At 51.9% G+C, this 13,285-nt stretch overlaps 1 protein-coding gene across 2 annotated transcripts; it reads left to right on the top strand.

The window, feature by feature from the left end:
* Positions 1-435: 435 nt before the first annotated feature.
* On the top strand, positions 436-12,209 carry NLE1 (notchless homolog 1). Of its 2 annotated transcripts, none has more exons than XM_030287870.4 (13): positions 436-547; positions 812-958; positions 1,042-1,259; positions 1,356-1,435; positions 1,686-1,762; positions 2,904-3,001; positions 4,311-4,503; positions 4,920-5,055; positions 5,349-5,395; positions 5,531-5,733; positions 6,617-6,776; positions 6,862-6,932; positions 7,392-12,209. In XM_030287870.4, exons 1-13 carry the CDS (start codon positions 539-541, stop codon positions 7,402-7,404), a joined length of 1,452 nt encoding a protein of 483 aa, XP_030143730.1. In that variant the 5' UTR covers positions 436-538; the 3' UTR covers positions 7,405-12,209. The 2 variants fall into 2 exon arrangements, with proteins under 2 accessions (XP_030143730.1, XP_072793434.1); XM_072937333.1 differs by lacking the exon at positions 436-547 and adding an exon at positions 588-605.
* The last annotated feature ends 1,076 nt before the right edge of the window (positions 12,210-13,285 follow it).

Below are 13,285 nucleotides of genomic sequence, written 5' to 3'. Positions count from 1 at the left end.
TTTATGTGAGTTTTAGGGGTAATTTTGCCCATGTTTCTTAATGGATTATGTTAATGGCAGTGTGGTGAATAAGATTAATTCTTATTTAAATAGTAAATAAGTTGTTCAGTCACAGGACATGGCAGAAGTTGGGCTGGGAAAGGTGTAAAGGGGCAGGGGATAGTCCTGAAGTATTGAACCACACTAAACTCCTGCCTATTTTAGTGCACTCCTGCCTCAGTTTCCCTCTTGGGCAGGATCCCGACTGTAATACCTGAACCTGGGCATGTTCAGGTATTACAGCTCCCAGATTTGGGTATGGATATTGCTCAGGGCTGTATCATTAACCTTTGGGCCGGACTGTGTGTGAGAGCTCGGCCCATCTTGAGTCGTTTGGCGTTACTCCCCGAGGTTTCGGGCCCGCGGGATTTGTCCGTGCGCGGCCTCGAACCCGGGGCCTTGGGGCGAGCGCGGCGCTCACCTCCGGCCGCCAGGGGGCAGCGGCGCCGCGCCCGGGCGCTCCCCGCCCGCTTCCGGCGCACGGGGGCAACGCGCGCACATGGCCGCGGTGAGCGGGACCGGGACGGGAGTGGGACCGGGACGGGCGGCACCTGGAAGCTGCAGGGGTGGGAGTGCTGCGGCGCTCTGGGATCTTCTCGCCCTCTCCTGGGGTTTCCCCGCGCGGCTCCTGCTCAGTGCGGGGTGTTTCGCCCTACGCAGGGTCCCCCAGTGGAGGTTCCTTCTCCCCCAGCGGGTATCGCTGCCGGGGTGAGGGGCTGTGCCCGCTGCCCGGTGGGATTCCCGGCGCTGAGCTGAGCCCGCTGTCCCGCAGAACATGTCGCCGGACGAGGAGGATGTGCAGCGGCTCCTGATCCAGTTCCGCGATGAGGCAGGGGAGTGCCTGGGCTCCCCCTTCGATGTCCCGGTCACCATCACTCCGGACAAGCTGCAGCTGGTCTGCAACGCCCTCCTACAGAAGGTGAGACCCCTCCCGAACTCCCCGGCGCCCCCAGCCGCACCCGGCGCCGTCCCTCGCTGCCTCACCTGCCCTTTCTCCCGCAGGATGAGCCGGTGCCTCTGGCCTTCTTCGTCCACGATGCCGAGATCGTGGCGTCACTGGAGAAGACCCTGGCAGGGCAGAGCGTGGAGACAGAGAAGGTCCTGGATATCATCTACCAGCCGCAGGCGGTGTTCAGGGTGCGAGCCGTGACACGCTGCACCAGCTCCCTGGAGGGACACACCGAGGCTGTCATCTCCGTGGCTTTCAGCCCCACGGGAAAGTACGAGGGTGTGCTGCAGGCAGGGATCAGGGCACGGCAGCAGCTGCCCTTGTCCTGTCCTGGGGACACTGTGCTGAGCTGTTCCTCCTCTCCCAGGTACCTGGCGAGCGGCTCTGGGGACACCACTGTCCGCTTCTGGGACCTCAGCACGGAAACGCCGCAGTTCACGGCCAAAGGTGAGTGCTGGGTTGTGCCAGGAGGACAACCTGTGACCCCCTCCCTCATGGACCCCCTGTCTGCCTGGGGGACAAGCAGAACAGAGCCTGGTGCTGTTTGAGCTGTCCAGGCTGGGACTGCTGCCTGGGGAGGGAGTAGCTCTCTTTGGCAAAGTGGGGCTGGCCAGGAGGAGCACAGAGTGGCTTCCTGCTGGGACACCAGGGACAGTCACAGCTCTCCACTCACACCCACTCGTGCTCTCTCTGCCAGGTCACCGGCACTGGGTGCTCAGCATTGCTTGGTCACCTGATGGCAAGAAACTGGCCTCGGGCTGCAAGAACAGCCAGGTACACGTGGGCTCCCTCAGCATGGGGCTGGGGGGGATTAGGGGCGTTTCTTGTTTCTTCAGGGGTGTGAGGCCTGTATCCCATTGTTTTGAGCAGGATTCTTCTTCTCCAGAGGAGCTTTGTGTGTGACAGTATTGCGAGAAGCTTCTCAGTGCCAGGCAGTGCTCTGGCATTGTCACCCTGAGGAGCTCTTGCTGCTGAGTCCTGCTGTCTTGTGGCAGTCGCTTTTCCCTCTGTCCAGGAAAGAGCCCAGGCTTTGGATGTGGTCGTTGGCCAGCGGCTCCATCACGAGGGAGGTGTCTGGAGTGAGGACAGGTCAGGGCTGCTGTTAGCATGATCCAGCCTTGCAGCAGCAGCCTGGTCATCGTGCTCCCACACAGATGTGGCCAAATTCCCTCTTGCACAAATGTGAAAGGAGTTCAGCCCTCACTGAGGGGCAACATTTGTGTGCTTGAAGTGCAGAAATGCCTGGGGAAGCAGGAGCATGTGGTTAAATGGGAGTTGAGCTGCTAAGAGGCAGTTGCTCTCTCTGACCTTGAAATTGTTTGGGAGCAATGACAGCACTCACAGAGCTGCCAGAGTTGTGATGCTAATCCCAAGGAAATGTCCTGGGCCAGGGTGGTTCAGCCATGATCTGGTGCTGGTCTGCCTTTAATTGAACCCAGAGAGCTGCTTGTCCTCCTTTTCCCTGTTTCTCCTAGGTTCTTAAGTAGGAGATGACTAATGCCTTGGCTCTTAAGATGAACATTTATGTAGAGAGAGAATCAACAAGAGAAAACCAGCATGTGTCCCACCCACAGCATCCGATAATCAGCAACGTTTAGCTGTGGCTTTCACTGTGCTCTGCAAACACTGCCTGAGTCTCTGGCACAGGATGACTTTGTGGGGACCTGTATCTTTTTTGAGTTGAGTCAGATAACTGTAGCAGCAGCGTTTTAGGCAATCAGGTCTAGTTCTTTTGGGTGTCAGCTGATTACTGCAGGGATTTGGAAAGGCATCCAGCCCCCTTCCCCTGCTGCTGCCTGCGAGTGCAAACACGATCCCAAGGACACCTCTGCTTTCTAAATGGAGCTCCAATGTCTCGGGGATTCACATGATGTCTGTGGCCTGACGTGACCCTCGTGCTTCCTCTCTTGGACAGATCTTTCTCTGGGACCCAGCCACTGGCAGCCAGATCGGCCGGGTGCTCTCTGGCCACTCCAAATGGATCACATGCCTGTGCTGGGAACCACTCCACATGTAAGTGAAGGGGCCAGCTCAGCCCTTCCCCTTTGCTCCTATGGAAAAGAGCAGCCTGACCTGAAGGGCATTGCTTCTGTTTGCCTTTCTCCTGTTATGGGAAAAAACCTGTGTAGAACAGCTCTCAAGGTGAGCTGGGAAATATGTGTGCAGCTGGGAGCCAGGAGTCCCAGCTGCTGCTCACAGTCCCTGTGAGTTGCTGGGGAATCACTGCCAGGCTGTGTCTCTTTTCCCCTGGGAAAAAGACACACCTGCCCGTGGACAAACACTGATGTGCTGCTCCAGCAGTGCTGAGGTGGGAGCAGGGAAGCCTGGTGGTGTCCAAGGGCAGAGCACTCCTTTCTGCTTTCCTGATCCTGCTGGCCTCTGTCATCCTGTTTGTTTGTCATCAGGGATGATTAACTGTGCAATCCCCTTATCCCTTCTATCGGCTAAAGCTCCCTCTGGGAGAGGTGAGTGGAAGGGGACAGTTGTAGCCATTAATCCAAGATGTTACAGAAATAAATAAAAAATAAAGAAAAAGGGCCCCTTCAGAGCAGAGCCCTGCAAATTGAATTTGCCAGTAGGAAGCTCAGACAATTAACTGGATTAGCAAAAAAAATGAGTGTAAGGAAGATGAGGAAATGGGGAAGAGAGACATGACCCTGCCAGCTCTGCAGTTCTCTTTCTTCAGCCAGTTCCAGTGCCAATGGGAGGGGCTGTGCTCTTCCTCACTGCTGGTGCCACCATGCAGAGTAATAAAGATGTGCAAAGGACAGAGGGTTGTAGCTGCCCTGTCCTTGCTGGGTTGTGGCCAGCTGCTTCCAGATGTGTTCAATTTGCCCCCTGAGCAATAGTGGATGTGGAAGGACAGTGTTCCTTTCAGCCCTGTCAACACAACAGCACTCTGTCCACAGGCATGAAGCATGGCAGAGGCAGGGGAACATCCAACACATTCCCAAGGCCATGGATCTGTCCCTGCATGAGGCTGATCCGCTGCCCAGGGCTCCCTCCAGTCTGTGCCCAGGGAAGGTGCCAGTTCATGGTGACCTCCTTAGCCAGTGGGTTAAAGATGTGCAAACAAGGTCGTTGCCAAGGCCTCAGCTGCCAGGTTTACCCTGGATTGATTTCTGTGCTGTGCAGCCCAGAAGTTGGTTTGAGGAAGCATTTGTCTGCCTCTCCCTTGCCTTGTGAGACCTTGTTCCCTGTAGGTCAGTGATCTGCCCCTGTCTGGCCTCTCTCTGATCTTAAGCCAAAAGAAAGTTGCATTTTATTGCAATCCTCTGGGGCTCAGGGGAGCTGCACAAATGGATTTGATCTCTTTGCCCAGAAACCCAGAGTGCCGTTACCTGGCCAGTGCCTCCAAGGACGGCAGCATCCGCATCTGGGACACGCTGATGGGCAGGTGTGACAAAATCCTCACAAGCCACACGCAGTCGGTGACCTGTGTGAAGTGGGGGGGTGATGGCTTGCTCTACTCCTCCTCCCAGGACAGGACCATCAAAGTCTGGAGGAGCCAGGATGTAAGTGAGGGACTGCCCTTGGGCTGCTGGCAAAGGGGGCTGGGCGCACTGTGGGGTAGCTTTGCTCTTCCTGGCACAGCTTGTGCCCTGAAAAACAGAGCTGCTGTATCTTCTTGACCTGTCAGACCTGTTGCTTGGCACCATTTGCAAGGAGTATCTATTGTGTGATGTTTTCATCCTTAAGAGCATTAAATGGGGCTAAAAGCTGGCAGATCCCTGCAGCAACCTGAGCTGATGGGTGTTCTGCAAGAGAAACTGATTCTTGAAGCTCAGCAGTCTTCCCTGCTTATCCTGCCTGCAGCTGGGGCAAGCAGGTTTGGAAAGTTTCGGGTTGGTCCCTGCAGCCCGGTGGGTCTGGTGGGTGCTGTGCAGCCTGGCTGTGTCCTGTCCCTGTCTGAGGGTGGCTTTGTCCCCAGGGGGTCCTGTGCCGCACCCTGCAGGGCCACGCTCACTGGGTGAACACCATGGCCCTGAGCACCGACTACGTTCTCCGCACTGGTGCCTTCGAGCCGGCCGAGGCCACCATCAACCCCCAGGATGTCAGAGGCTCCTGTGAGTGCAGCACCCACGTTGGAGGCTGGGGGAGGACTGCTGGTCATGCTTTTTCCATGCATGGAAGTCAAGATTTTTCTTGCCCATGCCAGGGTGGAACAGTCTGGGGGATGGGGAGGTCACTCTGTTTTCCAGGGCTTTTGCTCCCAAATTGTCTTTGGCAAATTGAGTGGTCACAAATGCTCCTGCTAAACCCGCAGAGCCAGGATTGGAATTGGCATGACAAGGTGATAAAATTTCTTTTCATCTAAGGATTGCCAATCTCTCTTTCACCCTCCTTTTCCCTTTTTCAGTGTCAGAACTGAAAGACAGGGCACTGCAGAGGTACAACCAAGTCCGGGTAAGTCCCTTTTGTCCCTGCTGTCACTTCTAACACTGTCACTGGTGAAAGCAGTGGACACCCCAACACTGATGTGCTTCCAAGCTCTCCACATCTGACTTGTACAAAATTTGGGTTCTTTCATCTCTTTTTCAGGGTCAGGAACCAGAAAGGCTTGTCTCAGGGTCAGATGATTTCACCCTGTTTCTTTGGAGACCGGCAGAAGACAAGAAGCCACTTGAGAGAATGACAGGCCACCAGGCATTGATTAACCAAGTCCTGTTCTCGCCAGACACCCGGATAATAGCTAGTGCTTCCTTCGACAAGTCCATAAAGCTCTGGGATGGCAGGACAGGAAAGTGAGTTGGTTTGTTCTGTTAGAGGTGGTGCTGTTATGGAGTCTGTGTGTAATGCTCCGGGCGCACAGGGCTGGGCCCCACTTCATTGCCAGCAGCTTCCTGGTGTGTTCAGCATCTCTGTAGCTTCAACTTATACAAAGTCACTCTGCTGTCTCTGCCTTTTTCTGCCCTTGGGAAGTCTCTTGTCTGGCTTTTCTTGTGTCAGGGTGTCTGTGCTTGGCTCTCTGTGTGCAGCCCCACTGTGACTCAGCCACAGCACTGCCTGGCACCTGTATGCACACCCTGTTGCTGCAGCGTCGGTTCTCAGGGCAGGCGCAGCTGTGGTGGGATGGGATGTTCCACTCCAGTGATCTCCTGAAGATGTGTGTGTTGGGAACTGGAGACTGACCCAGTTTAAACACTTCTTGTGCCAGAGAACAGCTTGTTCTGGATGATGCAAATTCTTGTAGTTACAAGTAGTGCTGTTGGTATTTGGATGCTCCTGTAATCCAGCTTTTAACTTTACTGGTGAGCTCTTGCAGGCAGCAGTCCTCCCTTGCAAACCAACCTGAACTTTCATGAGCTTGGCTTTCATGTCAGTGATTTTAAAGGCCCTTCTAAATCTGGGCTGCTTAGCCAGAGAGGGAAGGACACATCTGTGCAGTGAGGCTGAAGTGTTGCCTGCTGGATAAGGGTCTCTTGTCTGAGGGGGTGAGATGAGGAGGCATCCTCTCCTCTAGAAGATTCTGAGCCCACTTGGGAGGGTTTTTGGATGGACTCTGTCTAGCAAGACTGCCTGGAGTGTGCTTGGCATCCTGTGACTGTGCTGGTGGAGACGAAACATGCAGGCAAGGGCAAGTTTGGAACAAAGCCTGCTGCTCTGACAGCCTGTCCTTATCCCCAGGTACCTGACGTCGCTGCGGGGCCACGTCTCGGCCGTGTACCAGATTGCCTGGTCAGCCGACAGCCGCTTGCTGGTGAGCGGCAGCAGCGACAGCACCCTCAAGGTCTGGGATGCCAAGACAAAGAAACTGGCCGTGGATCTGCCTGGCCATGCGGATGAGGTGAGCTGCCTGGTGGAGCTGGGCTGTTTGGGAGGCAGCAGTGAGCCCTCCTCCCAGCACAGGTGACTGATTTCCATCACACCAGGTGTATGCAGCGGATTGGAGCCCGGATGGACAGAGGGTAGCGAGCGGAGGGAAGGACAAGTGTTTGCGGATGTGAGTAACCTGTGTGTCCACGAGGATGTTGCAGCTACTCTGTGTGTCCCTCAGAGCCACAGTGCCCTTGCAGAGACCTGTGTGGTTAGGGCATGATCTCCTTGCAGAGAGCACTGTGTCAGATTCCAGCTGGGAGACCTGACCTCTCTCAGGGCAGGAACTGTAGCTGGGAGATAACTAGAAAGCAGAGCCTCTCCAACCAAGCAGTCAGGATGAAATCTGACTCAGATATTTTGACTCCTGGAGAGGGAAAGGAACAGTTGCACCAGCTGGTCAGGTTTTCCTTTCTGACCTTCTTCTCTCTCTCAGTTATGCAGACAAATTCCTGGGAGCTGGTTGCCATTTGACTGTGGCTGGTGACCCCAGGTCCCTGTGGTGCTGCTCTTGTCTGGTGCCTGCTGGGCCCTGTGGCAGAGCTGTGCCCCACCACAGGGACACAGCAGCTCTTTCCCTTTCCAGATGGCGTCGATAGGAACAGTGACATGGAGCTGCTGGTCCTGCCCTCAGCACAGTCCTGGGAGATCTCCAAGGAGATGGATGAAGAGATTGACCCAAACACGGCTCTGTGTTCCCACTGGCAACACTTCCTCATTGACTCTTTCTTTATATTTATTTAAGGAAATTTTAATTTAGTTCTTATTAAGAGCTGTACATTGCAGGATGAGTTCCTCTGAACATCACAGGAGGGATATCTCATCTGCCACCATTTCAACTAGGTTTTTATTGGAATTTCTGCTTCACAGTAGCCATTGTCCTGAAAGGGGCAAGCGAAGGGCAGAGACTGCTCGTGCCCTTTCTTGCTCTGTGAAGAATCCTGTGGAGAAGAGGGTTTCGTGGGAACAGAGAGGATTGTCCTTGTGTGGCCTTCAGAGAGAGAGAAAAATGGGAAAATTCAGTACATCATTCCATTGCAGAATTGTGCTTGGCTGCATGATCTGGGACAAAGATCAGCTGAGAATGAGGACTTGGGGCTTCTCATTATTCCACTAAGGTTTTGCCTTTCCACACAATCCCATTTCCCTGCAGGCTGTGCTGAGCATTAACTGCCAGTGATCCTCTGCATCCACAGCAGAAAACTCCTTTGCTAATCTGTTCAGGATGCAACAGGCCTGGACTTCAAATGACTGCTGGAGCTGTGCTGAGTTTTCAGGTTTCAGCAGCTCTTGGGAATGGGAAAATGAGACTCTGAACAGGGGGATGAGTGTCCATTTCCCATCCACCACTGGCTCGGGAGGAAGGAAGAACAGGGTGGGGAAGAATGGAGCAGGAATTTTGTGTGCCACTTGTCCCTTGCCCTGGATACGTGTTAACAGCAGGACTGGGACCAATACAGAAAATAGCAATACTTCCATTGCACAGAGCTGGCTCCTCCTGGAATTTCTCAAGTGCATTTACTTGCCCAGTGGGTGAGAGGGATTCACACTGTTAGCTGGGTAGATTTGTAAGTTTGCTTATGAGCCTTTTTATCAGTCAGTTTGGGCTTCCAGCCATCATGATGTAAATAGACCTGGACTAAATGTTTATTTCCAGAATGCTTATGAAACAGAGAAAACCAAAATGTGATTAATAAGGAGCAGAAATTATACTGTCAGATTTAGTTGCAGTGGGTTAGCATGAAGGTCAAAACATTCCCCATAGCCCTCAGATGCAGTGATTACTACAACTCAGAACAGGAGTTTGGGTCTCAAATGCTTCCCAGCTGCAGAAGATGCATTTTAGGGCTTTATCCCTGCTGGCAGGATTGCTTTGGAGAATTAAGATTGTGCAGTAATGGCCTTTTGCTTGTCTGCAAGTGTTCAGGTGAGACAGTCTGGAACAAAGGGTTAAATCTTTAATATGACTGAGAAGACAATTTGTAGTTCCTGTGAGTATCTCCTTCTGCCAGCCAAGTCAGCAGGGAGCTGTCTCTATGGGATCTTTGGGAAGAGCTCAGTATCCCATACCTGCTCGTTCATTAGGGTGCTTCCTCCAGCTGGTTCTTGCTCACAGTGAAGGCCACTGCATAAACAAAGCCTTTTGTAATTCACTGAGGTAAATGTGGGACAGGGTGGTTTAAAACTAGCTGATAAATCTTCCCTTGGGAAGAAGAGGAGCAGGTCACTGGTGACAGTTTCCTGGTTTCCAAGTTTTTTGGGGTGCTTGTGCTAAAGGAAATGAACCACCCTTGGGAGTTCAGCTCTGTCCCCAAGTCAGACTTGCTGCAAGCAGCTGCTCCTGGTTGCAGGTGGCTCTTCCTGAGTGAAGAATCATTCTCTGCTTCACAGGGTCACTGTGTCCTGTCAGTCCAGGGTGTGTTTTGTGTTGGTGGCAGGGATGTATCAGAGCTCAGGGATGTGATCCTGCCTGTGGGAACTAGGCTGGCTGTGCATGTGTGTAGGTGTACCTAAAATATCAGTGTACCTTGCCCACTGATTTCCAAACCAAAGCAATCACTGTGCCCTTTGACCATGCTCTTGCCATCCCTTCAGACTCTGCTTCTGTGACATAATGCCTCAATTAAACTCACCTTTCTAATGCTGGAGCAGAAAGGTTTTCCAAAGTGAAGTGAGACCTCTTGAAGAAAGAGAAGGCCTTGCAATTAAATTTACACCAAAATAAGCTCTTGGCCTTAATCTTCCTGTGATCTGATAGCAGGTAGATTTTTGAACCATGCTCTGTGATGGCTTTGCATGTAAACCAAATTGTATTTTCTTATCTAAGCATCTGCTGCTATTTTTACCATTCATACAGCACCAGCCTGCATGCATACTAAGTGCTGGCCTGGCTCCAGCTGTATTCCTAAGCAATTCCCTGACACTCCTCCCTCCCAGTTTTATTTGAATGCGGCATTTCCCGGGCCTGGCTGCAGTCACTGCCTGCTCAGGCACTGGGGAAGGCAGAGCTGCTGTCCTTCCCTCCAGAGCTGGCTCCTGCTTGGCAGGAGCTGCAGCAGCGCGTGACCTCCCTCGCTCCGCCACGCTGGGGATGGGAGCTTTAATTAGCTAATTTGGGCAATTGCAGATGCAAATTTGGGTTGATGGCGTTATTAATGGGGAAGCTGTTACTTTGTGTTAAAGGACAAATCTAGGAGGTAGGCTGGAGCTTTGTGATTGCTTTTCTGGGATGAGCAGCACCAGCCCTACAGAAAACCTACTGAAATGCCTGAGCTTTTCCAGTGCTGTTTGATAGGAATCCTGGGATCTGCTTCCATGTTTCAGTCCACTTCTCCCTGAGTTACTCATTAGGCATCCCACACAAGTTTTCTTACCACAAGGGCATTATTTTTCACTGGTAATACAATAATAATTTTAAGCATAGCCAGAAACTGTCCTACAGAGCCCTCTAACACTTTCTCCTTTAAAAGCTCAGCTGATGCCACCATTAATTTTGTTACAAATCCCAATGGGAGGACAGTAGTGATAAGGACTGGGAAGTCTGCCAGTCCTCTGAGGAAGGTTTACCTGTCTAAGGAAATCCTGAGTGTGATGGAGGGAGGGAAGGAAGGATATGGTCAGAACACCTGGAGTGAAGTTGATAGCTCTGAAGTGAGCAGAATGCTGTCAGACTCCTACCTTTGGGAGCTGATTTAGATAAATGACACCTTAAAATCCACGTGAAAACTCTTCTTGGGGCTGTGTTCCCTGGGTCCTTGGAGCCACACGTTCCTGTCCTGTTTGACTCAGATGATCTCTTGAATATTTTCCCAGATCTGTAATTTAATTTCCATGTGCAAGTTTATAGCCTGGGGAGAGAGAGAGAGAGAGATGAAAAAAATCTTTCAATGAACAGGAAGAAAATGAACCTCATTCATTGTTTTGCATGAAAAGTAGGAAAAGCAGCTTTGTTCTGCTTTTTGTTTTGGGTCAGCCCAGGCGTTGTTCAGGTGATGTTTCTACCTCAGGGCTGCATTTTGCTGGTGTGATATGGTAGAGAAGGGCTTGCTGCAAAGTCCATGAGTGCTTTTGAGGATGAAAAGTGTTAAGAGAACTCAGGGTGGTGATGTCTGTGTTCTGTGGAGCTGCTACCAGATGAAAGCATCCTTCTCTGCGCTTGGACAACCAACCTGGAAGTTGCTAATTCCTTCCTAGATGTGTTGCTCTTGTGATCAGAAATCCTGGCTCACAACTGAGGGACTAATTTGAAGCAAGGTGGTGCAGCTGGGAAGGAGCCCCAGCGCCATCAGCACTGCTGTTCTGTTTTCTTCCCTCTGTGAATGGTGGTTGCAGAACTGTGGGCTGCTGATGGTCTCTCAGTGGGCTGCAGCTCCTGCAGAGCGTGATGTTAAAAATGAACCAGCTCAGGACACAGTGCTCCGTGTTTTTGAAGGATCTCCCGGGGTGGATCAGGCAGGTGCACTGGATGTTTTAGTGTCCTGCTGCATGGTTAGAGCAGAGCACTCCCGGGGTGCTGCAGAATATAGGGCTGAATGCTGGATATCTGTGTAGGAGCAGCACGAGCTCCATGGGATTATCCTGCATCGCTCTCCCAACATCTCCGGCAGCGAGGCTCCCTTTGGGAAAGGTGAATCCAGTCCGTTCTGCCTCTGAACTCTTCCAGCATCAAAAGCAAGTGAGGATGCTGTTTGTAGGTTCTTTGTAGTGTGGATGCTGGAGTTACCGACACCCAGAAGCTCCCAGCTGGGAGGAGTGACCCGCATGCAAATCCCGCAGCCTCCAGCGAGCGCTGCTGGAGCCCTCGGGAGCCGCTGGGATCCCAGCGCAGGGTGTTTTGTTATTCCGGTCAAACCTCGCTGCCGCTCCCGGCTGTTTGTCCTTGCGGTGCTGAAACAAACCTGCTCCAGGGCTCCAGCCCCATTAGGAGGACAAAAGGACATGAGGCAGCGCTGCTGCCGAAGGGAAGGGAAATGTGTCGGGCAAATGTGTCTCGGTTCGCAAGTGGGATGCAGAATGGGTGGCTTAGTAATGGCTGTTGTGACTTTTATCTGCTCAAAAGGCATCTTCTGAATGAATTTGGTTCTCAGCTTCCCTAAAATGTAGCTCATGACATTGATTTTGGGGTGAGGATACACGCTGACACTGAGAGGATTAATACTGAAGTGAGAATTGGTGGATGGCAATAAACAACCAGTTCTGAAGGAAATAATTTTTATGAATCAGAATATGTAACACATGGAAGCTTGTGGGCTTTTTCCTGGTTTAACGGGGCACTGTGAAGCATATCACAAAGTGTCTGTTACTACCAACACTTTAATTTATGATTAACTTGGAATATTTTTACATCTCATTTATTCTTTCCACAGGGGTGTTCTGAGGTATTGAAATTATTGGTTAACTCCGCTTTCTTGGTGTTGTTTGTTAGGGTAGTGCCATGGGTGGATTTTGGGTGGGAGCTCAAAACTTCACCAAATAAAGGGAGGATTCAGTTTTGAGGGGTTTTAAAGCCCTTTGGTTCTTTTTGGCACAAAACAGATTTCTTAGGATTCCTCTGATAGCTTAAAATGCCCTTCATAGAGCTGTCAATCTTTGCTTAAGAATCTCTTGCTGGATATTTTTTACATCCAAGTTTGTTGTCTGTGGAGAAGTCTTTAGCTGCGGAGGTCCTGGCATGGCACACAGCTCCAGTAGTGCCTGGTTTGGAGTGTTGGAAAGCCAAGGGAGATAAGTGAGGAATGGGGAGAGGCCCAACTGCAGAACTCTTTGCTCAGTCTCTATTTTGATCTGGTGACACTGAAAGCAGAGCCTGGGTCACATCAGGGGAGGCACAGCACAGTGGTGTGGGGTCAGAGGGGTCACAGCATCCTGCATCCACTGGGGCCCGTGGGGATATTGGGGAAGCCTGAAAGGGTCTGAATCTGGGATGTGGAGGTGGTGTGATGGAGAACATGGGTAGAGAGGGGGGGAAGAGAGCAGTGAGGAATGGAACCCAGAGGAATGGAGCATAATTATGTGAACCTGGAGGTGAAGGTCAAAGGCTTCATGTGACTGTTGATCGGTGGCGGGTTGGGTTTTTTTTAATGTTTGTACGTGCTGTAAACAGCCCCAGGCTGATCTAAAACTGCTAGGAGGCAGGGGCTGTAAATTACAGGCGTTGTTCTCCTTATAAAGGGAGCGAACAACTCCAAGTGTCTTTGGCTCACAGCACTTTGTATGCCTGTTCCTCCACTGCCTCTCCATTCATTGGAATTCCTTGTTTCAGGTTTGAGGGAGAGTTTTGCTCACTATTGGAGCAAGGACAGGGCTGAGGGTGAGGGACCTGGAGCAGGGACAGGGCTGAGAGTGAGTGACCTGGAGGTGCTATGTAAACAATGCCACTGCCTTGGAAACCGGGGATGATCCAATACCTGCCTTCCCACCGTGCTGCTGACTGTCCCAGCTCTTGTCCTGTACAACTCCGGTCCTCCCTCTTCCCCTGGT

Source organism: Taeniopygia guttata, chromosome 19 (assembly GCF_048771995.1).
Source record: "Taeniopygia guttata chromosome 19, bTaeGut7.mat, whole genome shotgun sequence".
Taxonomy (NCBI): Eukaryota; Metazoa; Chordata; class Aves; order Passeriformes; family Estrildidae; genus Taeniopygia; species Taeniopygia guttata.
Note: the sequence above shows the minus strand (reverse complement) of the source record. Positions and strands in the feature narration are given on the sequence as shown.